General features: G+C 46.2%; 4 protein-coding genes across 4 annotated transcripts; 1 reads left to right on the top strand and 3 right to left on the bottom strand.

Annotated features, from left to right (window-relative positions):
- Window positions 1–831: 831 nt before the first annotated feature.
- TUBB1 (tubulin beta 1 class VI) lies at window positions 832–6,572 on the top strand. The gene is made up of 4 exons (XM_038158681.1): window positions 832–2,635; window positions 4,069–4,177; window positions 4,338–4,448; window positions 4,569–6,572. Exons 1-4 carry the CDS (start codon window positions 2,579–2,581, stop codon window positions 5,645–5,647), a joined length of 1,356 nt encoding a protein of 451 aa, XP_038014609.1. The 5' UTR covers window positions 832–2,578; the 3' UTR covers window positions 5,648–6,572.
- Window positions 6,573–7,242: 670 nt separating this feature from the next.
- ATP5F1E (ATP synthase F1 subunit epsilon) lies at window positions 7,243–8,398 on the bottom strand. The gene is made up of 3 exons (XM_038158686.1): window positions 8,243–8,398; window positions 7,982–8,108; window positions 7,243–7,386 (listed from the first exon to the last, which is right to left on the bottom strand). The coding sequence occupies exons 1-2, from the start codon at window positions 8,272–8,274 to the stop codon at window positions 7,985–7,987; spliced, it is 156 nt and encodes a 51-aa protein (XP_038014614.1). The 5' UTR covers window positions 8,275–8,398; the 3' UTR covers window positions 7,243–7,386; window positions 7,982–7,984.
- A 510-nt stretch (window positions 8,399–8,908) lies between these two features.
- On the bottom strand, window positions 8,909–15,709 carry LOC119710086 (uncharacterized serine-rich protein C215.13-like). The gene is made up of 2 exons (XM_038158682.1): window positions 13,812–15,709; window positions 8,909–11,554 (listed from the first exon to the last, which is right to left on the bottom strand). The coding sequence occupies exons 1-2, from the start codon at window positions 13,967–13,969 to the stop codon at window positions 10,705–10,707; spliced, it is 1,008 nt and encodes a 335-aa protein (XP_038014610.1). The 5' UTR covers window positions 13,970–15,709; the 3' UTR covers window positions 8,909–10,704.
- A 66-nt stretch (window positions 15,710–15,775) lies between these two features.
- On the bottom strand, window positions 15,776–20,106 carry PRELID3B (PRELI domain containing 3B). The gene is made up of 6 exons (XM_038158685.1): window positions 19,955–20,106; window positions 19,171–19,339; window positions 18,743–18,832; window positions 18,289–18,359; window positions 17,421–17,523; window positions 15,776–16,702 (listed from the first exon to the last, which is right to left on the bottom strand). Exons 1-6 carry the CDS (start codon window positions 19,984–19,986, stop codon window positions 16,583–16,585), a joined length of 585 nt encoding a protein of 194 aa, XP_038014613.1. The 5' UTR covers window positions 19,987–20,106; the 3' UTR covers window positions 15,776–16,582.
- Between the last annotated feature and the right edge of the window lie 7,661 nt (window positions 20,107–27,767).

Raw genomic sequence — 27,767 nt, 5'->3', positions numbered from 1 at the left:
GCATATTTATTTGGGATAGAGTTAAAAAAACCCCAAAAATCAACCAAGAAAACAAAAACAACCACAAAAAGCCCAGCAACCACAAAAACCTGGCGTCTTTGTGGTCTCAGCTCAAGCCCATCACCAGGGCTGTGGTATCTGGAAGCAGTGGGCAGCCCGATAAAACCACTGCGGGCCAGCTGTGCCCAGTGCCAGGCTGCTCCTAATCTCCCCAGTGCCAAAAGTGCCTGTGAGGCGGCCCGTGCAGCTCAGCCCCTCTCTCCCCAGTGCCTCTCTCACTAATCTGCAGCCGCACATGTGCCAGGCAGCGCTGGGAAGAGCCTCGGGCTGTCAACAGGCCTGGGGCTTCTCTGGGCTGAGCAGGGACCGGCCTGCAACCAAACCTACACAGAAACAGCCCCTCCTAGGCCGGGCTTGGGATAAAGTCAGGCTTAGAGGGTCACAGAAATGCAGATGGGGAGGAGAGGGAAAAGAGGCCCAAGCTCACATCTGCTCCACAAAGCATCTCAGCTGCCTGGTGTCATGTGCCGGAATTAAGGCTCTTTAAGGAAGGGCTTCAGAGGAGGCACATGATTCTAGAGAGCTATTTTCAGCAAGAGGAAAAACCCCTATTGAGTGGCTGCATATTTCTTTTACTTCCCTTTTCCCCCTTTCCTTGTGGGATGTGCTCAGTGAATATATTTATTGCTGAAGTTATTTTGTGAAATTTTTTGGACAGTGTATTAGCACCTTCAGCCTCTTCCTAAGCTGTGTCAATTGTGAATACATTGCGTATTTTAAATTCATATTAATTTATATTTTTATATTGTATTTATCTAGTATTTGTTATTGACATGTGTCAACGTCTATTTAGAGTGCAGCAGTTGAATATACAACTTAGATGTGCATTACTGCTCTTAGCTAAGGATGGTTGGAGAAAACAAGTATGAAATGTGCATAAATAAAATGAGATGTGCTTTTTAAGTAAATGTCCAAATAACCTTTTCAGAATTTTCTTAGGGAATTGTAGAAGATTTCCAAAGCTGTTGTGGGAAATATTGACAATATGGCAATGGAACAGAACATTTTTTGTGTCTCGCTGGGTAAACTGGCTTAGAGAATACTTACCTTTTGGAAAATGATAAAATGATTGTGTTTTAAGGAAACAAAATGAATCTACCTGCATTTGAAGTCTTGCTTTTATTGCTCCCTAAGCAGCATGCTCACAGCATGGCAGGGGACGACAGATGTTTGCTCTCTATTTTTTTTTAAATGCACTTCTGGTGCTGAGCTCTGTGTCAGGAGCAGTCTTCTGTTCCTTCATTGGCTGGTGGGAGAAGTGGAAGTCAGAGGGGAAGCCTGGAATAAGCTGATTTTTCTTCTGGAACCAGATGGAAGCTCAGAAATCCCTTATCTCTAGCAACCCATAAAGTGGTCAAGCAGTCACGTTCAGTGAGTCAAGCCCTTCCACTGTCACCATTTTATGCTGAATGGTTTTAAGGTGCTTTCCAAATTATAGTTCCTTTCCCCATCCTTAAAAGGAACACTTGCAAGGCAGTGACAGTCATTTGACATGTCATGAAACTGCTCTAGGCTTCCACGAGTCAATTTACCCTGGGTTTCTGTGGCTCAGTGATACTGGTGCTGGTTATCAGCAGCCAAACATGCCTGTGCTGTGTCTTGTTCTGCCTCACGGCGTTTCCTTTAGCACAGGGAGATGTTTCCCTCAGTGCATGTTACAGTTCACTTCAGAGAACTTCAGTGAAATGGGCTTTTCACCTCCAGCATTTTCCTGGCAAGTTCTGAAGCCCATCTGAGATATAAGAAATTAGGAAATATTAGAAATGCTGTATTTCCTAATGTCAGGAAATGAAGGGAGAGAGTTAACTGTGCAAGTTAGTCACAAGTTAATTCAGGTTGTGGCTAAAAATGATGGATTCCTGTAGTATTTAAGGACCATGCATCACTGAGGGTACACTGTTATTTTTATGTGTTACAAAGTATTTTTTGTTCCTGCTGCTGTTCCCCCTCCATGCAGTCAAACATCAGGAATTATGCTTGCTAGTGAACTGGAGTTTGCCTTGCAATCCTGCTCACAAGTTGTTACCATTTTTATTATGGGTGTTGTCCTCTATGACTCATGCGATGCTAAAATTTAAATTATGTGGCAGAAGCACATGTGCTTAATAAATTAAGATCACTCACTTTGGGCTATAATCTCTGCATATGCACATATGTTTGTATATAGATTATGTCTAATATAAAATAATGCAACGCAAACAGAATATGCACATATCTGCATGCACCACACTGCTGCACAGAGACCTGGGAAGGGCTGCATGTGACAGTGCTGCTTTCCAAGGCACTCCGTGGTGCACCTGTGCTGTTGTACCTGTGCCCGGGCAGTGAAGAGGCCCTGGTGCAGAGCCTGGGGCTGGCTACTCCCCTGGCTGGCTGAGTGACAGTCCCTGGGGTATAAAAGGGCCCCTGGGCCGGGCTGTGCTGGGTGTAGCTGATAGAGCAGCAGGCAGAGGGCTCGTCCTGGGGAGCTGGAGAGCCTGGGCAGGTTGTAGCCACCGACAGCTCTGAGCCACACAAAATGCGTGAAATCGTGCACCTGCAGATTGGCCAGTGTGGGAACCAAATCGGATCCAAGGTAAGGTCTCTTTTCAACACTGATTAGTGGCAGGAGATCAGAGGCAGCAGGTCACACATCGTCAATGGATGGGGACTTTTGGGGGGACGATCACCTTGTAACTCAGCGGTGGGAAGCACGGCATGTTAGCAGGGAACACGAGTATTTTGGTATGAAAGGCAAAAGCTGGATTTGTTCCTTTAAGGTTAATGTTCATTTGCAATAACTGTGGCCCGGTGATTACAGAGCATTCCTGCTGGGACTCCTGTTCCCAGGGAGAACTCACATACTCTGAAGATACTGGAGCAAGTGACAGAGCCAGTAATTCCAGGGCTGTGAAGTTGTTTTGCTGGTACTTTAGCTCAGGCATGCAGCAGCCCTGCCACATTTTATTCTTAAATAATATCATACATATATAATAATAAATAATAAATCATACAATGGTCTGGGTTGGAAGGGGTCTTAAAGATCATATGGGATCATATTAATCAACAGCATAATCTGTCTTAGAGTGTAGAATGACACAAAGTGTCACTGGCCTCCTGAGAGAGACAGGTGTCATTTGGAGTATTTTTGTGTAGCTCACTGGCATGCTGTGACATAGGGAGTAGTCACTATTGCTGACTTTCTGGGCTAGGAGTAAAATTACCCCTCAATTACTGTGTGATGTCCATCCTTTTTATTTTTTATTTTTATTGATAAATAGGAAGTTGACCAAAATTACCTATTTTGGGCTGGGAGGTCTTTTAAGACATGGGACTGCTCTGCTGTGTTCTTCCTCCCTTCTCCCACACCTAACCTTGATTCCTTTTAATGGAACATGAAGCATGGGACGTGTACCTGTTGATAGTGGTGTATTTGTACACTCAAATTGGGACTGGATGCTAACCCAGGAGAGCTTTAATATTAGAATAGCCTGGTCATTACAGTGGGTGGGTGTGTCTGCATGAACACTGCTGTGGCTGCTGCCCAGATAAGAGCCCAGCACAAGAGCACATCCATATGAGTGTCAAGATAGGACATTTAGAACCAGCAGCTGTTTGAGGAAAGGCTTGCTCATGTACAAATTTGCCTGTGCCAGCTTTGTTGTGCCATGGTCCCACTTGTGCATGACAGGACTCAAAGCAAGTCTCCCTAATCCACGCCCTCACAACCTTTTCTGTTAAGCTCATACCAAGTAGTAACTGTTATCTAAACTAACATCAATTTTCTTTTACTATAAAGAGAACAAACTGAGGGCCTCCACCTATTAGCGCACGGGTCATTTATGAAATGATCTGCTAAACTTTTTCCTCAAATTTATTTGGGAGGGGTAGAGAAGGATCCCTGTTCTGACCTGGTAAGTAAATGGCAGAGCATCCCCTGCTTCAGGCACAGTTCCCAGAGCTGGTGCTGAACACATGCTGAAAATAAATAAATCATTCTCAGTGTGTTGTACCTCTTTCCTTTTGCAGTTCTGGGAGGTGCTTGGTGAGGAACATGGGATTGACATCACTGGGAACTACCGTGGGGATTCACCACTGCAGCTGGAGCGAATTAACGTGTACTTCAATGAGGCTTATTGTAAGTGCTCAGCAGAGCCAACAGGAGGGTAAAACAAGTAATTAAAAAACCCCAAAAAGCCTAAACCACCCTAGGTGGATTGGACTTCCCAGAGCGTATTGTAAGCCTGTTTCTTTGACCAGTAGCAGTAATTATTTGCATTCATTTTGTTTTGTTCCAGCCCATAAATACGTGCCCCGTTCCATCCTGGTGGACCTGGAGCCTGGGACGATGGACAGCGTCCGGTCCAGCAGAATCGGGCCCCTCTTTCGACCTGACAACTTTATCCATGGTACGTACAGCACACTGCCAGCAAACTGACTGCAGGCAGCTGTCCCAAAAGGGGCTTGGAAGTCCTTCAAAAACTCTCCTGCTAACTTTGTGGCCGTTCTTTCTGTAATTCTGTTCACAGGTAATTCAGGCGCTGGCAACAACTGGGCCAAGGGCCATTACACGGAAGGTGCTGAACTGATTGAAAACGTCATGGATGTGGTCAGGAACGAATGTGAGAGCTGTGACTGCCTTCAGGGGTTCCAGCTCATCCATTCCCTTGGTGGTGGCACGGGCTCAGGCATGGGGACGCTCCTCATCAACAAGATCAGAGAGGAATATCCCGACAGGATCATGAACACCTTCAGCGTTGTGCCCTCACCCAAGGTGTCCGACACGGTGGTGGAGCCGTACAACGCCATCCTCTCCATCCACCAGCTGATAGAGAACACGGATGAAACCTTTTGCATTGACAACGAAGCTCTGTATGACATATGCTTCAGGACATTAAAGCTCACCAATCCCACCTATGGGGACCTCAACCACTTGGTGTCCCTAACCATGAGCGGCGTCACCACCTCGCTGCGTTTCCCCGGCCAGCTGAACGCGGATCTACGGAAGCTGGCGGTGAACATGGTGCCCTTTCCTCGCCTGCACTTCTTCATGCCCGGCTTTGCCCCGCTGACAGCTCGGGGCAGCCAGCAGTACCGGGCCCTGACGGTGCCAGAGCTCACCCAGCAGATGTTCGACGCCCGGAACATGATGGCAGCCTGCGACCCCCGCCGCGGGCGCTACCTCACCGTCGCCTGCATCTTCAGGGGCAGGATGTCCACCAGGGAAGTGGACGAGCAGCTGCTGTCCATCCAGACCAAGAACAGCTCCTACTTTGTGGAGTGGATCCCTAACAATGTGAAGGTGGCCGTGTGTGACATCCCGCCGCGAGGGCTGAAGATGGCAGCCACGTTTATTGGCAATAACACGGCCATCCAGGAGCTCTTCATCAGGGTGTCCGAACAGTTCTCGGCCATGTTCAGGAGGAAAGCCTTCCTCCACTGGTACACGGGGGAAGGCATGGATGAGATGGAGTTTTCTGAAGCAGAAGGTAACACCAATGACCTCGTGTCCGAGTACCAGCAGTACCAGGATGCCACTGCAGACGTGGAGGAATTTGAAGAGGTAGAAGTGGAAGCAGAAGCCAAGCCAGAAAAGGAAGCAGAGTAAAAAGCATCAAAACCCTCTCTGAATGAGCCTGTCCACATTCACTAAAGACAAAGCAATAGGCATCATCTGCATACCCAAAATAACACATTTCTTCAGAACAACTTCTGTGCATCTGGCCAAGTATATCTGATATTACAACACAGTGCTTTGAAATTAATGGCAGCTCTGCTTTTTTGTCTTAAATAACTGTTGAGATCGAATCTCTCCCAAAACCGATCCACTCTGAAGACACGTTATCTCTCAGCAGCCTTTCCTGTAAATGGATTCACTTTTAGAACATGATCACAGATACTGAATGTACTATACAGCCACTGTGCCTGTGTATATAGACCAGGATCTTAAGCAATAGCAAAATGTGCTGTCAGCTCATGGCATTTATTTATTCTCAGGTAAACACAGTCCCTGCTGACTGTGAACTCGTTACTGTTTTAGGAACATGTGCACATCTCTGAGGCCTCCAAAGGCAGTGACTCTTTGATCACTCCACAGACTGATGTACATCTGCAGAAACAACAGGGGGCAAATGACTGAATGTGCACATTTTTATTTTATAAGTACTCTGATTGTTCTGTCACATTGCTGGCTTATATTACTGCAGAGCTTGTATTCATTATCATGGTGTGGTTTGTTTCTATCTCTAACTACAGGTTGAGTTACATTAGCACACTAAGTTGTGACATTGTGTTAGAGTTTTGGTGTGGTATTTTTTTTCCTAGGTACTAACTACTGTAAATTTTTTTTTCCCTAACATTCAGTACAACAAAAATTACATAGAATGGTTTGTAGTTTGTTAATATAAATTCTATGGCAGTCACTAAAAATCTTATTTTGCCTTCGGTGAAAAAAAAATTCTTGCCATCACAGCTGCCTACTTAATGTATTTATAATATTCTTTTAAATAAAGATTATATACCATTCTATGAAAGTTTTATACTTGAAACATTTGACAGACAAACCCCCATAGTTTATTCTTGCAAGAACTAACTTTGAATTAAATTAGCTATACTCTTCGATGAAAAGGTTTAACAAAGGTTGCTGTTCTCTGAAGAAAGTAACTCCTCATGTTTGAGCTCAGTCTCGGTGAAGGAACCTGAAGCCAATTCTCCTGTGCAGTGGGACAATGTCATCCCTGCTCTGAGGACACACACAGCAGGAAATGCAGGATAAACAGTCCAGATTCCTGTGTCTCCTTCCCCACCTCTTACATGACACCAGCTCTCCCAGTTCCTGATTCGCTGCTCAGTGTCTCAGACCTGGAGATTAGATCTCCAGCAGCACATCCATGGCACGATTATCCTGCTTCCAGTTTTCAAACCTATGTGCTATATTCTCTGTTTATACAGCTTTTAGCCAGGACTTTTTTCCAAAGTAATCATTTATATGAAGTAGGCAGAAAAGTTTTAAACAACAACCAAATCTCTCACTCATTTATGTACCCGAAATATCAGCGTGAAACCCAAAAAGAGATTTGGCTTAAAAATAAACAGTGTTGCTACTGAATATCCAGACTGTGCTAAAAGCAGCCTTGTATTTTAACACAACTGAAAAGTAAATGCCTCTGCAGAACAGAAACTTTGTTTCAAGAGGAACTACACTTTCCACACATTCAGAAATTACATTTATTAGCATGTCAATTTACATACACAGGCAAGTTCTACAGCTCATCTGGTGACATTACACTGCAGTCTTGAGCTCGCCTACAGCTTTGCAATTTGCTGTTATTCACCACAGAGCAGCTCCTACAAGAGATTAAAAATACAAGTTATTCAATTTTTGTTTAAATAACAAAAGGTAATCTCAGATCAGGAACAGAAGCTGTTCTATCCGGAACAGAAAATATTTCAGCTGCTTGTGATGATTGGAATGGCACAAATAAAGGTACAAGCAGCATCTGTCTCACACAGAGCAGACAACCCACACAACGAACTTGCTGATCAGGGAAAGGAGCAGCTCAGAGAGGCTCTCTGCTGGCTTAGCAAGTACAAAAGGTGAAAATCACAGAGAAACCTGTGAGCGTCACTACAGAGCCGCAGCTGTTCTGTGTAAGCCCGTAACAAGTCTGACCAAAGCCCAGGCGGTTCAGTGCAGGGCTTGACAGACAGTACATCCCACCTGACTGAGATCAGGCTGTTTCCCATCCCACAGTAATGGGGTCACAAACACCTGCGCACATTCGCGCACAGCAGCCGCGGTCCCTGCACTCCCAAGCCCGAAATGCAGCCGATTATCTCCCGATACTGGGGATTAATGGACTCAGCAGCCACAGACCGCCGCTAACGCCACTCCTGCGCTAGAGAGCCCCAGCCACGCACCCAGCCCACCCCACCCACTTACATTTCACTCCTTTTTGGGCTTCACCGTTTTCACCGTGGCCACCGCTGCCCTCTCCGCCTCCGCTTTGTACTGCGGCTTCATGGCGGCCCGCACAGCCTGGGCGCAGATCTGCGAGTAGCGGATGTAGCTGCGGCCGGGGCGACAGAGGGCGGTGAGACCCGGGCCCGGCCCCAAAGCCGCCTCCCCCGCCCCAACCCCGCGTTGCCCCGGCGCCGCTGTGACCCCGGCAGGCGCGCCCTCCCCGCGGCGCCGCCGCCGTACCTGAGCCCGGCCTGTCGCCAGTACGCCACCATGGCTGCGATCCGCGGGGCAAGGTCAGCGCGCGCCGCAGGGGACGCGCCCGCCGGCCAATCAGCGGGCGGGAACGGCTCACGCGCGCCGCCGCGCGCGGGCGCGCGCTTCCGCCAGCGACCAATCAGAGGGCTCCGTCCCGGGGAGCGGCTCCCGCCCTTTCCGCCTGACGCGCCCCGGGCTCGCCCCGCCCCTTCCCCTCGGCCCGGGCGGCCCCGCGGCCGTGAGGGGCGGTGGGCGGGGCCACGGCGGCACCGGGTCCCGCTCCTCACGGCGGCTCCGGGCCGGAGCGGGGCGGCGAGCTGCGTGCCCTTCCCGGGATGGGAGCCTCCCAACTCCGCCTGTGGCCGGCCGGGGCCTGCCTGGCTGTCAAAACCACGGGAGTCGGTTCAGTGGTTGAGTGCTGCTAATTTGCCGGAAATACACTAGCTGTCAATTACCTCAAGAAGATAATGAGAGGGCACATTTTCTGTGAGGCTCATGGCTGGTTAGAGAGCGCTTGTGTTAGTTACACATTAACTCCTTCCTCAGAAATCCTGCTGTAATCGAAGAATCCGAGCGAGTTAAATGGGTGTCTTTTGCACCTAAATCTGTTCTTACCCCTCTCTGCCATCACTCGTTTTTTTTTCTAGATAAGACATTGAAAAGAAAACCGTTTTACAAGCATGTGGAGGCGGTGATGCTTTTTAAACAGACTGCTTTAATTTTGGAGTGTATCTGTGTGTGGCCAGGCTGTGGCAGGTCTGTCCCATGGGACACAGTGCCTTGCCATGGGTTTCCTTTGGGCGTTGGTGCAAACACCTGAAATTCAATCATTTCCTCTAAACACATCCAGAAAAGACAACATTGTAAACTAGAAGCTATCGACACAAAGAAAAAAATAGTCAGTTTCCCAGATATAATAAGCAAAAAGCTATTATAAGATTCAAATAATGTTTGATAGGTAAGCAATTTGGTCCTAACCTAATGTTCATTTAAACAATTAAGACAAAATACTTAAGGAGATTAAATACTAGCTCTTAAACAAACCCTTGCGCTTTTGTCTTGTTCTCTTTTATTTCCTTTCGTCCAAAGTCAAACCATTTTTAAAGCACAGAGTGATTTCCAGCTTTATTAGAGATGTCATTTCGTCCAGAACCTTTGCAATTAACAACACACACATTAATGTCAGGGAAGAGCCACCAGAACAAAAAGAACAATTGTTCCCCAGATAAGTCAGTCTGTCTCCAGCATGCAACAGTGAGATCTGGACCAGCGATCTGTATTTTTTTAACTGTCAAACAACTCTGCTCCTATAGAATTTTGGGTTAATTTATTAAACACACATATTGGAATTGTTTCTACTTAATTTTAAAGAAATAACTGGTGTAAACGAGGCAGAAAACAATTCTTACTTCATACATTTGTTTTCTTCTTTATTTTTGTGTGAAACATAGTTTTGTGACAGACGTGGCATAGTGGAGCAAAGCTTTTCAATTTGCAGAAATGAAAGAAATTTAAAAATACTTGTTATGACTAACATGTTCCTGCGCTTTCAACACAGAAAGGTGCCAGTGATATTGAAAGGAAATATATTTGGTTTCAAAGCCCCAGTCACAACAATGATAGCAAAAATATACAAGACAGCACCAAAGACTTTGGGCAGCCCCTCTGTGCCCCCTAAGCAGCATATTTGATGCAAGACAAGGAACTGCAGTATTTACATGTATTGAGAAGGGCATGTAGCATGCACATGCTTCCTTAATGGGAACATCTGATGATTTGATAAATAAAATAATTAGCATTGAGATTATTTTAAGCCTCATGGGCGGCCCATGCCCCATAGATGGCTTGGCAGAGAAAAATCATGCCAGTAGAGCTGGACATTGTTTTCCACCTGCATGCCCTCTATTCCTGCCCCACGGCTTCTCTGCTTCCTCTCCCTCACCCATTTCTCACCTGTTTTTTTGCTCTACAATCTTCGTTTCCCACCACCTCTTCTCTCTCTGTATCTCCCTGTGAAATGCCTCTGCCTGCAGTTCTGTGAAATTAACTCAGATGCAAATCCATAATGGAGATACCTTGATGCAACGACTTACACATTTAGCTCTACTTACTATTTGTTGGTCTTGATAGATAAGAATTCAGCATGAACTGAAAAAGCTAAACCCTTGAGAGGTACCAGCCATGACTGGATATCAATCAGTGACAGAAACTGCTCTACGAAAATTCCAGGATAAATATCAATGTTTATGCAGCTGTTCCAAGGCACCGTTACAGATTTGTAGGACCTGCTTTCATGCCCAGTTTAGATGCCAGGAGACATTTTGGAAAGCCCTAAACTTTCCTCAGGTAGGAATTTTCAGCGAGAGAAGAAAGGGGAGAGCAGATAAAGGAGAGAGGTTGCGAAGGACAGAGAGAGGTTGCAGAGAGAAGGGGGTGGGTTAGCAGGGTTAGATGCAGAGATCCAGAGAAGCTGCTGCAGCGCGATTCGCAACATCCAGAAATGTGAGCGTGGACAGGTCTGGGGGAACTGAGGACGTGAGGTTAGACATGTCCAAAGAAACTGAGGGACTGAGGGAAGAAGCATCCTGAAAGGTGAGGTTGGAGACATCCAGAAAAGGTGTAGAGATGAGGTTGGAAACATCCTCGGGAGTCGATGAAGATAATCCAGAGGAGCGCTGAAACACGAAATAGTTAAAATCGGTGAGGTCTAGAGATTCCGATGAGGTGGAGGAGCTGTACTCAGACACACCTGGCGAGGATGGAGGGATTGTGCAGGAAAAGTCCAGGGAAGCTGAGGAGGTGTGACTGGAAACATCTGTGGAGGACGAAGAAGTGAGACTGGAGAGGTCTAGAGAGAGTGAAGAAGTAGGGCTGGAGAAATCTGTGGATAGAGAGGTGACACTTGAGAGATCTAAAGAGATTGAAGAACTGTCGCCAGACTGATCCAGAGAGCCTGATGAAGTGAGACTCGATAGGTCCAGGGAAACTGAAGAGGAGAAACTGGAGCGCTCCCAGGAATCTGAAGAGGTGAGACTGGAGAGCTCTAAGGAAATTGAAGAGGAGGTGCTGGAGAAGTCTGAGGAGAATGAAGATGTGAGACTCGAGAGGTCCAGAGAGGATGAAGAAGTGAGACTGGAGAATTCTACCGAGGATGAAGAGCTCAGACTGGATAAATCCAATGAATCTGAAAAGGGGATTTTAAAGAGTTCCAAGGAGGCTAAAGTCTTGGCACTGGAGGGGTCCAGGGAGGCCAAAAAAGTGAGACCAAGTAGGTCCAGGTAGGTTGAAGAGATGACACTGAAAGCCAAATAAATCCCCGACATGATGAGTGTTAATTCAGGAGCATTTTAAACAAAAGATCTCTGTCATCACACTGAAACAAAAAGACAGCATGACCCCAAAGAATTTTTTTTAAAAATAATGATTTAAACTCCGTAGTTTCTCTTTTGGTGCAGAAAAGCTCTGGTAACAGGACCCCACAGAATTATGAACATTGTGCCTTTCCAGGGGACCAGAAGAGAATGAAATGTACAGCTGCAGAGTCTTCTCTCCTGGCAGGTCTGTCCTTGTTCAACCAGATTTCTTTTTCTGTGTAGCATGCACAGGATTTGTTTTTGGAAGCTAACAGTGTGCTAAACTGATTCTGTGTCTGAGAAATACACATTTCAGCAACAGCAGTTCTAACTGTTTTCAGATAAAAAGAGGTCTTATTTTGTTACCTTTCTTTTATACCTCTGGGTAGAAAAGCTGTACAGCAACAATAATTTTTACTTGTGCTAGTTTGAATTGTTTAATAAAAATATCATAAAGACAAGTTGTAATAGAAGGCAGACAAGATTAAAAAGAGAACAGAACAGCTTAAATTTCAGTTCAAAAAGGTGCATCTAATTATAGTGTGAGTAGATCAAGAGACTGATCCACAGCTGCCTTCTCCAGACCGTGCTGCACAGCTCAGAGCACTCAAATCCGTGGCTGCCTCTCCAGACAGGCACAGGAAGGCACAGAAAGCTCTTCACTCGTCACAACCTCATTTTATGGACCAAGGAAGGGCAAGGTACAGGAGGCTGCAGGTGAACACGGCCCAGCTTTGCCCCTGTTCTTACACAACCCACGTCCAGATGAGTGTGGATTTAACATAATCACCATGGGTGCAACTCCCACCCAGGTCACCTCTTGACTGAGGCAGGCGTCTGCTGAGCAGCTACTGAGCTCGAGTGCTGTCTTACTATGCAAACATTAAAACTGTGGGGATTTAGCACAATGCAAAAATTGCCATGCTAAAAAAAGAGCTGTTTCTACACCATTGATGAGACCCCCAAAAGTTCTTGAATATATTTAACATTTATAGATAATGCTTCTGTAATTTAAGAGCTGTTGCAACATGGTTGCAATTCTTTCAAGGGCACAATGTTTATAGATAAAAGGCAAAACAAATGGCTTTTTCCAAACATGCAGAATTTATGATGAACTGACAAATTTGCTTGCTACCCTGTATTCTTAATAAAACATAAAAGTAATTAGCCCCTTCAAATCCCTTGCTATCTAAAAACAATATAATTTTGTGACTATCTTTAATCTCAAAGTTTTTTCATGTATATTTTACAGGGGAGAACAAATATTTAAAAAAAAAGGAAAATTACAATACAATAAAAAGCCGGTGTCCAACAGACTATAAATTCCATCATCTCTTCACTGAGTTCTTTCTGTCTTAATTTAAAATAATTAAGTTATTGCACTTTTTCCTATGAAATAACACTGTCAAGTAACGTGGAATTCTGGTCACCTTTGTACAAAATGTAGAGGTCAGTAATAACGTTTCCTACCTTGGGTAGCTGTGGATTTACCTCCTTTCTCTGCCTGGGTAAGCCATGCTGGGCTGTGCTGGTAAAGCTCTGCTGTTCTCTCTGCTGACCCTAATCTGCTGCACAGCCACTGGCAGTGATGCCGTGCTGATGACAGCATGGTCATCCCCTGCTAAATCTCCTGTCTGAGCACAGCAAACTCCTCACTGAAATCAGCTCGAATCTTGAGAGAGAGATTCAGGTCTGTGCTGTTTCCTATTGCAGGACAGTATTTTGAAGGTTAGTTGATGAAGATGATAATTCTCAACTTTTGGACCCCTGGATTCAAAGTAAAAATAATTTTGTAGTGTCAGCCAAGTATCAGCTGTCCATTCTACAAAATCTGGCACAAATAGCCTGAGGAGGGACCCAGGATCTGCAGAGCACAATTCAGGTACACTCAAGTTTTAAAAACCTTGTGCGTTACTTCCTCTTTTCATGTGGTTAATAACTTGTGTTACTTTTTAAATGTGGTTATAACAAAATAGCATTGTGATGCAAGATATTTTGTCCACAGCTGGTGCCCATGGTCCTCCTAAGGTAAGCAATTAGTTCAGCTTTGTAACATGGAGCCTTACCTTTAGAATGATTCAGTTCTACAGCAACATGTAACACAAAGCTATGGAGTTATTTAAGATAGAAATGAACCGATCCTGTGGCAAGTGAAAGATAACCTCCACCTTAAGAAATGGAAGGATTCTAAGATGACTCACTGCTTCCACACAAGCTCCTTATCAGCACTCTTCAGTTCTTCCATAAAAGTGAACCTCAACCGGTTGCTGACTTTCCCTTTGACCCAGTGCTCTGTCAGGGAGATTGGAAATGCTCCAGTTATCACACAGTGGGTGCTCATGTTTACTATATTTGACATTTATTGGAAATAGAAATGCAAGTACAGACCACAGGAGACAGATCAGCAATGCTGCAGGAAATGGTGGTTACAATTTTTCTGCTTTGTCTTTGAAGCAAACCCCTGGCTGGCACTTGTGCTTCACTGCTGTGGCTGAACGGGGCTGATGCCCATCGGTGGGCAGGGATCCATCAGAGCCCTCAGCACTCATTTGTTCACATCACATTCCTCCACCTCTGCCCCTCCACTTCCCTGTCCCTTCCCCTTTCTAAAAATTCTTCTTTCCTGCTGGCCCTTCAGTTCTGCTCCTCCAGCTGTAGCTGCTTTCTCTTCCGCACTTCCTCCATTCCTCCCAGCCCCCAGAGCCTCCCTGCCCCGGGCTGCATCCACCCACAGCAACCCACGCTGACTGCAGCAAACCTGAACACAGCTCTCAGCCCATGAAAATCTTTCCACAGGATGGATGCCCCACAGCAAACTGTGAAATCTGCCTGCTAGTTAAAGCCAGGTTTGCAGAAAAGCTGAGCTGTTAAGAAGCAAAAAAGACCACAGAAGCTGTGAATGTGCATTTTAGGATATGCATTTCAAAAAAATACTAAGCTACTCACTCCGGGGATTTTTTCACCTTCAGCCCTCTCATTTTAGATTACTCACCTCATAGTTCTAAAACACAAATAGACCAGAAAATTTCAGGAATTAGCCAGAATTGAAACAAAATTTTATTTAAAAAGCGCCACATACAGAAAGCCATACTCTGACAGAATGAGAATGCAGGCGTATAAATAAAATAGAAGAAAGAAATTTATTATCTTTCAAGAAGTTGTTGAATGCCTGTAGAAATGAAACAGTAAGGTTTTTTCCAGTGCAAGGCCAAAATGTGAGTTCTACTATTCAGTCCTTAGTGCAGAAAAATTTGGAAAAGACAAAACTGACTTTAGAATATCAAACGATGCTAATGACTGAGCAAACACATAAAATGAATTTCAAGCTAAGCATTTTCATCAGAAATGATGGTACAGTTTTGGAGAAGTTTCACATACACTTTTAAAATTGAAATGTTATTTCAGTTGTAATAATCTCCTGTAAAAGTATGGCAAACCTCAATTACTTTAATTAGTAAGGTAGTCTCAAGCCATTTCTGTTTAGAAAAATATTCTGTTTGAAATAGTTAATTTTTAAAAGTTATGTATCTATATTCCTGTTCTCTTCCCCCAGCACAAACCTTATGGAAGTGTTCTTGTTTGTTAAAATAACCTCTGTAAGCAGACACTACTTAATAGGCAATTTGATATAACAGAAATGGCATGCAAAATCAAATATGCTGGGCAGGGTGACATTACAGTTCATAAAGGCTGAGAGAGTCTTGAAATCACTTGTAAGCTTAGAATCAAAATTCCAGGAAAAGCCTTGGGCACCAAAATACCAAATCAGCTCCTCCTGGGCTGTGCCTCTGCCTTTTTCTGGTCACCCTGAGGGGCCTCGTGGCACCGAGTCCCCTGAGGTGCCCGCAGAGCGGCACAGCGCGGCACGTGCCAAGGGCTGACCTTTCCCTCCTGCTGACAGTACCCAGAGCCTGCAACGAGTGCCAGGAAAACAGACTGGAGAACACCAAGTGAAATCCCTGAGAACACACAGGGCCTTGTGCTGCGAGCAAATCCGTTCAAAGGGTGAAGGGAACTGGAACTAAGAACTCTGGTTAAAGCGAAGCACAACACAACAGCCAGTGGAGGGGGCAGGTTATTTCTGGAACCTGATCAACTTAACAAGTATACTGATAAATCCTATTTCCTTTTTTGTTTAGGTATCTCCTCAGCCACCTTCACAAAGGTTTTTTAGTCTTTAATTGGTTCTTTGAAGTGAACACCTACTCCTGTAGCAGCTTACAAGATTTTAAGGCTCTGTGCTTATCGTACCTTTATGTGATGGGCTTTTGGAAATGGAGATACTTGTTGTAGAAGTTTAAGATAAAATTGGATTTTAAGGTACTGCATGCCCAGCTCATTGATGTTGCATTTAGGAGCAGGATTTAGGTCTTGGTAGGTAGGTAAGAGACACTTTGATGTTTTACCTATAGTGCCTGACAAACAATTTGAGTACCGTGTTAGTTCAACCAGTCAAGTTAAAAAGGTTATCAAAAATATTTTGTACATTCTTTTATATTTCAAGCATCAAGTAATAAGCTCTCTGTTAAACCAAGCTGTATCACACAACTGTCAAAAATCAACAAAAAGAACAATGCTGGAACAACCATTCTGCTAATTTTGGGCTTGGTCCCAAAAGAGGTAGTCCATAAGTCACACAAAAAAATAAAAGTTAGCCTAACATGCCAGTGTCCTCCACCATATGCAGCCTCAGCACTAAAGGAGGCTGTTTCATATCTGCAAACATTATAAGTTAGTGTTCATGTAAATACAGGAACTACACTTGAAATTTATTTCTTCATCGGTCCAGCAGACCCAATATATTAAATAGCTTTGAGCCTCAGCCTTGGTAAGAATTCAGCTTTTCTCCAAATTAAATTTATAACATGCCTCATACACACATCCTTTAAATAACAAAGGATACGTGTATTTAGGCCTAGAGAGAAGCTGCAGGTCGTTAAGCCTCTTAGTGATACAGGTCTAAGAACTATCATCATTTCTCTACAAATGCTGCTGCTGCCATCGAATTCCTCATGGTTCCTCTTGCTGAAGCTGCCAGCTCTTCAATTTCAGCGTTCAGTCTTTTAATTACCCATTCCAATGCTTCACGGCCCTACAGTTAAAGGAAAGTTTATTAGTGTGTAAATCTTAGTGAATAAGTGAATCAGTTAAATCCTTACTGAAAATGACTGAAGACACAGGAGTTGAAAGAGGAGGGAACAGACAGACATGCCTCTGATGTTATTGCAATATCTGGAGACTGCTGGAACATGCTCTGCCTTTGATTTCATGAAAACAATTCCTTATATCAGCACTTCTCACATTGTGATCCACAAAAGACTTTTTATCCAGACTGCTTTATCGTCCTCGAGGCTGAACTCGAGGTATCTTTGGATTGCCAGAGGACAGACTCTCAACTAAAATACTGCTTCATTGCTCCCACATAACTATTTCAGGTCTGTATTCACACATTCTGTATGAATGTAGATCCTTTTTGACAGCAAAAATTAATAGATGGCATCAAGAGGGCAGCAAAAGAATGACAGGGTCACACTGCTGAGTGAGTGGAGATGTTTTCTCCAGTGAAGATTCAGAGAGCTTTGCCCATAACAATTTATCTTATCTCCATTCACAAGAGAAAAACAAGAAAACAAAGGAAAAACAAGGAAAACAAGTTCAGCATGGTGAGCATTCAGTCTCTACAGTAAAGGCAGCAGAACTATGTGGCTCCTTTCTAAGACTGCTGACAAAGCCAAGAAGTAAAGCAGAGATCTTCATTCCCTTTGACATTTAGCCAGTGACCACACATTTTACACAAAGGCCATACTTACTTTTTTAGCATTGGAAGAAATTGTGTTTGCCATTAGCCCTTCTAGGTAACTGCTGAGACTGACACCCTTCACAGATATTATTGCTTCTTGTGTCAGAATGGTTCTGAAACAGAGCAGGAAACTGAATTACTCTGAGTCGTTTAAAACAGAAGCTCCCTCCTGCTCTACAAGTGCATCCCCTCATCAGCTTTGCTCTGTGACACAGAACTTCCTGGCCCCTAAACAGAACCCACCTCCACACTGGGTAACTGCTTTATGCTTCTACTCATAAAATAAAGCCCGAGAGTGCCTGGCAAGTCCAAGCCTCCCTTTGTGGCTCTCAGCCATTTCCATCTTTAGCAGCAGGATGTTAAGAGTGGAAACAGCAGATTTGGAGTTACTGAATATAGGGGAAAGTATTAAAACATCCCCTTCAACAACAGGCATTGAAGATTTCTGACTGTCACGACAGAAAAAACTCCAGTGTTAGAATTCCTAGCACGATCTTTCAGAATTATCACCAATTCCAGCAGTACAGACTCACTACGCTCTAAGGTGCCTTAAAAACACCAAGCAACCACTGAAACACAAACCTCCAAAAGCAGAGGCTAAAGGCACATCAACGTGGAACAAGGAGCTGAAAACTGCAGATGAACACGATTCAGTTACAGACAGGACGCCCTGAACTGGACTGCACTCCAGCACAGCATGACCCAAAGTCTCCCAGGGCTCTGCAGAACCGATGTCACTGCAGAAGTGACAGTCCATTTAATGCTGGTTTGGACAATTTACTGGAACAGAGGCCATGTAACCCTCCCTTCCAATTAAGGGAAACCATGGACACTTCCAGAGCAAAATCCAGGCAATCTCAGAGCAGGGAGGTACTCACTTGTGTGGTTCATGAGGGTGTGGTTTATAGACAAGCCTCTCATCTACTGACACGAGGTTTGTAAATGAAATCTGTAGAACACAGGACAGGATTACCCCTTGGTACAAATAACAGACAGAGTACTACAGAGAGCAAAACGTCACATGGTTAGGAAACAGTCACAGTGGACTGTACCAGGAGGCTTTAAAACATTTTTTTCTCAACACCACCTCCACCCCCAAAACTCCTCCTGCTCATCAGTATGTTCAGAGCTTCAGCAGTGACAAGTTCCAAAAGCAAGCTGCTCCTTCCTGAAAACCAGAACTGATCAACTCTAACCACATTAATTAAACCTTTAACTTGTATTGTTCCAACACAATTTTCAAGTTCTACTCAAGATGGTTTTCCTTTTCATGTGTACAAGGTGCTGTTACACCCTGTGTTCCATTTCAGAGGCACAAACACAAGTACTTACATTACAGGATTTCAGCTCCATGGTTTTTTCCACAGGGTCAACAACAGAGTGCTCCTGCACATACGTCCTTGTCCTGCAGGTGCCAATGAGCTGGGGACAGGCAAACAGAGATGGCATCAATTCCACCAACCCACTGCAATTCTTCACGCCTTTAAATGCAGTGGTTACTGCACTGAACAGACACCAAGAGAACACAACTGGGATTCAGCTTAAAACAAAGCTATTCACCTGAGGCAGATCTCATTTTTCAGTCTGAGATGCAGATTTGGCTGTCAGGATCACTGCTGAGCTTTCCCCATACACAAATGCTTAAGCCATTAAACTTTTAAACCATTACAGTTACGAAATGATAGACATCTATTACAGCAGCTGGCTCAGGAGCTTCCCTCCCTGCGGTGTCCCTTTCTGGCCTGTGACACAACACCCACCGATTTCACAATGGACGGGATTCCCCACTCTGTGCTCAGGAGCCTGTGGCTGTGCAGCTTCCCGCTGGGATCCACGTGTCTGTCCAGGACATCGACTCCCACCACGCTGGGGTTCATGGGGTTGGGGTATTTCCTCATGGCAGCTGTCATCACAGTTTCCCAGGGGTGACTGCACAAACACAAATCAGCACACCAAGTTGCACACCTCTGTTTGCAACAGGATTTTATCCTTCCCTGGAGAAAAGCTTCTATTTCGTTGAGTGGGCAGCGCACATGAAAACACAACACACCCGATTAACTGGGCGTGCCGGTTCTGTTATAACTGGAAAAGATTTCTTCCCTGTGACACCATGCTAAAAGACTGCACTTCATCCAAATTTTTGTAATACTGGAATGATTTATTAAGTTTCTACTTCCCTCTAACGAGTACTCCCTTCAGATTCTCTTTACCCCAGGTGTCTGGAGCACTGGAGCCGCGGCAGCCGCAGGGCCTCGCGGAGTGCGGGCAGCGCTGAGGGCAGGGGCAGCCAAGGACGCCGCTCGGTGCCGGCAGCGCGTCGGCCCCGCACAGGTTCGGCCCCTGCCGAGCTTCCGCAGCCCCGAGCACCGGCCCCGGGAGCCTCCTCGAGCCCGGGGGAAGGTCAGGGGAGGCGAGAGGCCGCGGCCCGGAGCTCCCGGGAGCGGCCCTGGCCCGGTGCGGCCCCCGGCCCGCCGGACGAGGCCCCCCGCGCCCGGGCCCGGCCTGGCCGCCGCCCGCCCGCCCGCCGCCCCGCTCGGCACCTACTCGAACACGTGCTCCGAGGTCCAGATCTTCATGGCTGCGGGGCCGCTCCCGGCCCGGCCGCGCTCCGGGGCCGCCGCTGCCGCCGCTCGGCTCCGCGGGCCCGGCTCTGCCGCCGGCGGCGCGCGCCTGCGCGGACAGCGCCCGCCAATCGCCGCGCGGCGCCGCGCTGACGTCACGGGGCGCGTACCGCGTGACCGGGGCCGTGCCCGGCCGGGGACATTCGGGGTGAGGCTGGGGCGGCCCCGGGAGCTGCCCGCGACCCCCGGCCCGGCCCGAGCTGCGCGTCAAGGGCGCGCCCGGGGGCGGCACCGCCGGCTCCGCCGCCCATCGCGCCAACACGGGCGGGGGCGGCCTGTGAGCCGCGCTCTGGTCAGGCCGGGGCTCGCGCGGCCCAGCCCGGCCCCGTCACCTTTCGCCGCTTCGCCGCCCCTCGCCGCCGTGCCCGGGCGCGGCGGGGCCGGGGCTGCCGATGTGGTGTGGCTGATGACGTCAGCACGGCCGCAGGTGGCCGATGACGTCACAGAGCCGGCCGTTCCCGCGTTGTGCCGGCAGGGGGCGCGGGGCGGGTGTGACGTCACGCGGCCCGGCGCGTTTTGTAAGCGGTTTCGCAAGGGTTGCGTAACCCGCAGCGCCGCCGGTGCCGCCGAGCGCCCGCGGGGACGGAGCGGGCACGGCCCCAAGCACGCCCACACAGCCACGGCCGCCGGCCGGCCTGGCGCAGCACCGAGCGCTTCCTGCCGGCGGCCCGCAGTGGCCGGGCTCCGTGCCGTGAGCTCCGCGCTGTGACAGACAGCGGGGCACAGAGCGAGTGACCTGAGCGCCCATAACCTGAGGCACAGAAATAGCGCCAGTGGAAAAGCACAGAGCGAAACTTCCCAGAAACAGATCGTATCGCACAGAGCCAGGCTGGCACCGCCGCCGGGCCAGAAACCCCGGCCGGGCTGGGAGCGCTCCCCGGCAGTAAACATCCCCTGGGCATCCCCACAGCAGCTCTGCTACAGACAAGATGCTGTTTAATGAGAAATAGCCGGTTCGGCCAGTAGCAAATACTCAAATGAGAGCTGTTAAGCTAATAAATTTTTGCTGGGCATATATGTCTTGAGCCTGTATTCCCTGACTCCTCCACCTCTTTATTCCTGAGCGTGGCTAACTCACTGCTGATGTGCCAGAGTGGACAGAGTTACTGCTGGGAGATTGTGAGGCGGCTCTAAATCCATGGTAGCCTGAATACCCACTGAGTGATTTTTGCAACCGGAGAATTTTGCAAAGGATGTTAAAAATGCAAAGCCTTTTGAGAGGTCTTAGTGTGACACAGTTGTGGAAGGCAGTGACCCTGAAACAGGCAGGGACAGTGCAGCAGATCCCATCCCTTTTCCATCAGGCTGCCTGTAGCCTCTCATCAGTTTTTTTTTGTTTAAAAGAAAAGTTATCTACTGGAAGCAAAGGAAAATGTCATCTCCAAGAAGGAGGCATGCCAACATATGGTGCAGATTAGGAGCTAGATTTCATCAGTTCTTGCTCATGTAAACTTCAGGCTATTTTAACAGGAGATTTTTTAAAGTAGCTTTCTATATCTGAGTGATATCAAGTGTGGAACTACTTATAAACCTGTCTTGTAAGAGAAATAACACAATTATAAATAATACAGCTAGACTTAGGAAAATGAAATGCGCATTTGTAACTGCAGAATAAAAAGTGGCACATCCGAAACATTAGAATTATTTACATACATTATAATGCCATAAAATCCAATAGCTTTGGCCCTACGTGTTGGCAGTATCTGTCTAATAACTGGAATAAAAAAACCCATTCTCTCAGTTGAGTTTATCCAGTCCCGGGCAGTACCAAAATGATCACTGAGGATGATGATGGACACCTACAAGAGAATACAAACAGCTGTGGGAAGCTGTGAGGAGATTCCTTTGTCCATATGTGCCTCTCAGGGGCTGTTTGCTCACAGCTGCTAGATGCCCCTGATGCCTGAAATGGGCCTTGTGATTCTGTGTTTCAGGCTTTGGCAGAGCAATCCCCTTGGCATGGCTAAGAAATGCTGGAAATTGCCCTAGGAATTCTGTGGGAAAGTGCTCTGGGGTCCCAAGCAATTTGTCTGCTCAATGAGGCATGAAGATTTTGTATGGCCAGACCCATGTTTGCCAGCAGGGAGGTGTGACTTGTCCCCTTTAAGCAGCCTCATAAAAACCTCTTAATTTTGACCAAAAAGCATAAATATCAGGAAATAACTCACAGCCCAAAAGTCTCTTTATCTCCAGCATTGTATCCAGATCATTCCTGCTCTCCATAGGGGGTACCAAAACCCCAGATTGTCAAACCCAACCAGGCCTACACAGCTATGAGAAAATACAGGTATTGTGTTTCTGTTTGGAAAGCAAACACCAGCCTGGTTCAGAGCCCTGCTCCAGAGATCAGCCAGGCCACTCTGCAGCACGAAATGTCACTGAATTCCACCCTGGAAAGGGTTTGGTGACAATGGCAGTGACTCAAGCTGCATTTGTGAGGAAAATGAATGCAAGCCTGAAGTGCCGTTCATCATGGGTCACCAGGACTGAGCGGTGCAGAGGTGACAATGCAGGGGACTGATGCAGGGAGGGGTGAGAGGGGAAAGCTCTGAGCTCACCTGCTGTGCTCCCTGCCACGGGCTCTGGTTGCTGCCCTGCTCCAGGTATCACAACTCTGCACTTTTCACATGGCAGCCGAGGTGTTTACTGTTTCTTACACTCGAGAAAATTGTATTTTGTGGTGCATTTCCCCTCTGTCATATTCTGAAATATGGCTGTGCTGCAGTAACACAGCACAAGTTCCTTGATCTGAAACCCAAGTTTTATTGGTGTGAAATATTGGTATTCACAAGCAATATTAATGAAAACCATTCAAAAGTCTTGCTCTTTTCTTGAGCTGGAAAAACAAGTTCCCAGTCCCTCTGTCAATCTGGCAGTTGTAATGATAGAAAACTGTGTTTTCTTTTCCAGACATACCTCTTCAGTGACTTCCATTACACAATTCCTCATGGCTGCCCAGCTATAAACACTCTCTCATCAGCTGTCAATTCAGCATCAGCCTCCTCAAGCTTGGCTGTATTTTCCTGAATGTACTTCTCAGAGAAAACTTTGTTGGACAGCACAGCTCCTTTTCGGTGCTTCCAGAATTGGCTCATTAATTCCTGGCAAGTCATAATGCATCCCTGCATGACAAGGTCACATCAAATGGTGCTTTTAATAAACAAATACCTTTACTGACAGAAAGAAAGCACAGCAGTACCTCAGTGCAGGGTGGTACCAACTCCCCTAACTTTGCCCATACTTTAATAGGAATTTTGTTCAAGTAATTTGATCCTTCCAGATTTCTGATTAATATCTAAAGAAGACACCAATGGGGAAATGCCACCACTACAGAACATTCTGGAAGAGTGGTGTTAGGCACAAATGAGTTTCCATGATGAGACATTTATTAGATCAGAACAGAGCTCACACTGTAGCAGGGATTAACATGCTTTGGTGCATCTCTTTGTCTCTTCAGAGAAACATAAATTAAATAAAAATATTTCCCTTTCAATACTGAAAACGCGTTTTTATTGAGGTAACCAGCATTCTTTACCAATTTTACCTCCTCTGTTTCACTGCTGATGTCGTGTCCTTACAGTGCTCCCCACTGCTGCAGCAATCCGGCCTCCTACCCCAAAGCCCTTCACCTTCCTGCAGAACAGATTGTCCCAAATTCCTCATCACTGAGGCCTGGAGCCCTCCTTTGGCCCAGGGCAGAGGGGGAGGACCAGAATGCAGCAAACAGCACTCGGGAGCCCTGAGCTCTATAAGCCTCACAGCCTCAGGCAGGGGAGCTGCACTGCCAGAGCGCCCCAGAGCAGCTGCTCTGCAGCTCTGCCCAGGCTCAGGAGCTGGGGGAGCTGGCCCTGGTGCCACCTGAGGACAGTTATTTCTGTCCCGGGCTGCTGCTCGCGTTGCTCTGGGACAGCTCTTCACGTGGCCAGGATGAGCCCCGTGAGGAACAAGGCACCAAAATTTCTCTTTGCTCAGTGAGCTATAAATGAAATAGAGAAATGACAGGAAGGCCATGCTGGTGCTGCAGAGCAAGAACAACTGATCAGGGCTGATCTGGCCAAAGCTGTGCACCCCAAAACACCCACTGGAACCAGCTTGGCTTTAGCCAGACCTGCTGCATTTGTTGTTCACCTGCTGACAAACACTGACTTGTTTGTATCATGCAATTCTGTTCAAGTCAATTAAAACACAGAGCAGTGTAAGACAGCCAAATGCCTGTGTTTGTTTCTGCACTTTATCAGTTGACCAGAGAGTTTTGTTTTCTGTCCTGTAGTATTTATGTCCTCCCTCCATTTGAAGAAAAAACAGCTCATAGAAATAGCCAACAAATCCCCTTCCCTTACTCCTTCATGTTCTACCAGAAATAGCCATCAAGTTGCCTAGGAAATGCAAATAAAAATTTTTACAGATTATCATTTTCTATCCTCAGACTAATACCTATCACTCCCTAAGAAGAGCTGACATGCCAGTAACCACATCAGCTTTCAGAGAAGAGATGCAGGTGTTCATATCATTACTAAGAAATCAGTTTGAGTCAATTCCTGCCTTCTGTGTGGAAAAACCACGAGAGGGGGCTGGATCACATGTGTTGTCTGTGTATTCCACTCCCTGTGTGTCCCTGAGAGAACAGGCTTTTAGATTTCTATTTGCACAAGCCCTCATCTGTGATGAAGCAGCTTTTCTCCCCTTTGCAGATAAGGGTCACCACAGCTACAGTTACACTGCACAGCGCTCTGGGATGTGATTTCAGTAAAGCTGGTCTCAGGTAACCTGAGAGCAATTCAGAGTGCAAATGTCCTGCTGTGAACCTGTGCACTCAGTGTCAGATAAGAGCCTTTGGTACTTAATGGAAAAGCCAAGGACATCATCCACAGAATGCCGCTGAAGAAGCTCTCAACTTCTTGAGAAGGTGAGGGAGGGATATGTTTAAACAACTTTAGGCAGTCTTTGGTTGGAGAGAGAATGGCCTCTTCATCTTGACCGTGGATTTGCTTTTTCTTGGAGGAGCTCTGAAAGGCAGAGTTGCAGTCAGAAGGGATATGAAAGAGTGGTACAGAAGGTGGTAAATCTCCCATAGATCCTACTGTGGATCTCCCATGGTGCCCACAGAGGGAATGGCACACCCCAGAGATCCCCTCTGCAAACCTACAGGGTATTCAGACCGAGCCTCACAGGATAAATAAGAAATTAATTTAATATTCCGCTCACATTTGAAGTCATTCTTAACAAGTGAAAACCAAAAAAGTAGTGATAAGATCTTCAGAAAGCTGTGGCCACCTGATGTGGAAGGACAGCTTGGGATCTGAAATGCTGATTGGTGATACTGCTACACTGCTACCACAGCCACTGAGTCATCAAGGAGAGACTGAGATGTTGTTACCTGCCTTTTAACATCTCTCCCTTCCCCAAATACCCCTGCACACCTTGAAGAACCTTGCCCAAATCCCACCAGTATCCTGCCCCCTTCCCCCCGATAAATTCAAACCCAGACATTATTTTTGCTTCACAACACGGAGTTTAAGTTAGGTCACATTAAAAATGTGCATTTTTAATAGAATGATCTGGGACAATCATTTGATGTTCAGATCCTTTTTATTTTATTCTTCTGCCATAAAATGTGCCAAGAGGCTTAGAGCTGCACACCTTCAGAGTGCTGTTGCCTCATAAACCTTCCTTACCCAGCGTGTGATACATCTCCTGCAGTTGGGAAACACTCTGTCTAACACTGCCTACACTAACCAGGCTCTGGCACTGTTTATATAATTTGAATGCAAATAATTATTTTTCTTATCAGCTTCCTCCCCCACCTGACAACATCCAAAATGTAAACGCCCTGCACACAGGATCCCACCCAGCTGGCCTGAGCTGCTTCTGACACTCACTCTTCCACCTGCCCTCTGGGCTCCTTTGTTTTAACACACCCCAGTTACTACAGAGAAATGATTTACCACCTTACACAGCCGTGCTTGCCTTTATGTTTGGCAGCAGAGGGCTGAAACAGGTAGTACATGGCCCTTAAATGGCTTTTGGCAAGGAATGATCTGGTTTCAATTTAAAAACTGACTCAGAATTTGTAACAAGGTAGGTGCTGTTTGACTCATTCTGACTTTTTAATTTAGGTTGTGCCGTTTCCTTGATTTGCAGAGTTCAGGCAGTTGGATTATGGCTCTATGGCTTGTCTGTGTCAGGAGTGGGAGCAGCAGCTGCCACCAGGTGTTAGACTGAGCACAGGTCCTCGGTGGTGCACAGCTCGTGGATCAAGGGGACTGTGCTGTTGTCTGGGAAACAGTCTCTGAAACTGAGAGTGTGACAGATCCCAGCCAATAATGTTTGCTCTTGCAAGCATCACAAATGTGCATGTGATCAAGTAGGCAGATGATAATCACATGTTATCACCCACAACTCATGAGCAAGCACAGTAACAGCACAATTAAAGACAAAACCACAAATTCTAAAGTACTTTGAAAATGCTGATGGTTTGGTGTTGTTTGGAGATAATCATGTTTCTCTCCCAGTGATTCTTGTGTAATTCAAAAGATGACAACAGTTCTTATAAAAACACTGTGCTCTCGCACATTTGTTGGGCGCAGCTTTCAGTGCAAAGCCTGAAGGAGCAGTGACAGCAGGTCACGGTCAGAATTAGGTATTAAATCACAAACATAACTCATGATCTTCAGACTTTGCTCCCTTGTCCAAAATTTCTGTCAAACTCTTTGTTTCAGAAACCCTGTGCTCCATCAGCTATCTTTGGACATGGTTTAAAGAAACCACAACCTGGAAATAAAAGTTGTGACTTTGTCACACACAAAGTACCAACCACATGGAAGTGGCCACTTAGTCATCAGTGCTGTCATCCTAACTGTCACCAAGACAATGCTCAACTGTCCCCAAGACAATGATCAAATCAGTAATGAACCAAATAGCCTTGAGGCACGTAGGCTTTCCTGTGCCTGAGGCTGACCACATTGCTCTGGTGAAGGCAAGCCATTAAATTGTTTTTCTTCTAAGTTTTGTGGGCCAGAGAACAGGTGGATCCTGGATTTAGGATTATTTCTGCCGTCCTTAGTGCTGGGATTGTGTTTGTTACTGCTTTGCAGGATGAGGATCCAGTCTCAGCAGCTGAGAACCCAAAAGCTCCTCTCTGGGAGTGCAGTCCTCAGATCTTTAATAGGAACAGCAACTCAAGGCTCTCACCTGGGCCTGGCAGTGGGAATTCCCCCCCCGAGAAGAAATGTTTGGACAGGACTGACAATTCACAGGGAAACAGCAAGCATGGAAATCAAAAACTGCACCTGAAATGATCCTTGTCCTTCTGGGGATGAGGCGCTTTGACAGTTTTAAATTTTTAATATCTTATCTGGACACTGGTGGTTTCCTGTTTGGAGCTTCACTGAAAATACTTCTCTCTTCCACACAGCCTTCTGAGTGGTTCTCATGAGTTTGTTTCAGCCAATCTAAGGGATAAACTATAGAAGAAAAAGAAATTAAAATTAATCAAATAGGAGAGTTTAAGATGGAAACATAATGGAAGGATCTTTCATGCAAATAAAGTAACAGAATACTCTTCATGCACAGTTGGGACAAAAGTACTTTCTTTCATGGTATGCTCTAATAACATATTAAACTGTAAAGTAAGCAGATTCCCTAAAATCTCCACTAATGTAAAAGTCATAGATTCCATTTATGAAAAATCAAAATCAAAGGCCATGAGATGGATCAAAACTGTCAAGTCCAGCCTG

The sequence above is a fragment of the Motacilla alba genome, chromosome 20 (assembly GCF_015832195.1).
Source record: "Motacilla alba alba isolate MOTALB_02 chromosome 20, Motacilla_alba_V1.0_pri, whole genome shotgun sequence".
NCBI classification, from domain to species: Eukaryota; Metazoa; Chordata; class Aves; order Passeriformes; family Motacillidae; genus Motacilla; species Motacilla alba.
Note: the sequence above shows the minus strand (reverse complement) of the source record. Positions and strands in the feature narration are given on the sequence as shown.

Bases quoted from the DNA above. Each gene is read 5' to 3' on its own strand.
- TUBB1 (XM_038158681.1), top strand. From the start codon at position 2,579: ATGCGTGAAATCGTGCACCTGCAGATTGGCCAGTGTGGGAACCAAATC. The intron at 2,636-4,068 runs GTAAGGTCTCTT...TTCCTTTTGCAG, and splicing joins GGAACCAAATCGGATCCAAG to TTCTGGGAGGTGCTTGGTGA. The intron at 4,178-4,337 runs GTAAGTGCTCAG...GTTTTGTTCCAG, and splicing joins GTACTTCAATGAGGCTTATT to CCCATAAATACGTGCCCCGT.
- ATP5F1E (XM_038158686.1), bottom strand. From the start codon at position 8,274: ATGGTGGCGTACTGGCGACAGGCCGGGCTCAG. The intron at 8,109-8,242 runs GTACGGCGGCGG...CCCCGGCCGCAG, and splicing joins TGGCGACAGGCCGGGCTCAG to CTACATCCGCTACTCGCAGA.
- LOC119710086 (XM_038158682.1), bottom strand. From the start codon at position 13,969: ATGTCAAATATAGTAAACATGAGCACCCACTGTGTGATAACTGGAGCA. The intron at 11,555-13,811 runs GTGAGTCATCTT...TTTGGCTTTCAG, and splicing joins AAGGAGCTTGTGTGGAAGCA to TGTCATCTCTTCAACCTACC.
- PRELID3B (XM_038158685.1), bottom strand. From the start codon at position 19,986: ATGAAGATCTGGACCTCGGAGCACGTGTTCGA. The intron at 19,340-19,954 runs GTAGGTGCCGAG...GTGTTTGTGCAG, and splicing joins ACCTCGGAGCACGTGTTCGA to TCACCCCTGGGAAACTGTGA. The intron at 18,360-18,742 runs GTAAGTACTTGT...TGTGTTCTACAG, and splicing joins TGGAGCTGAAATCCTGTAAT to ATTTCATTTACAAACCTCGT.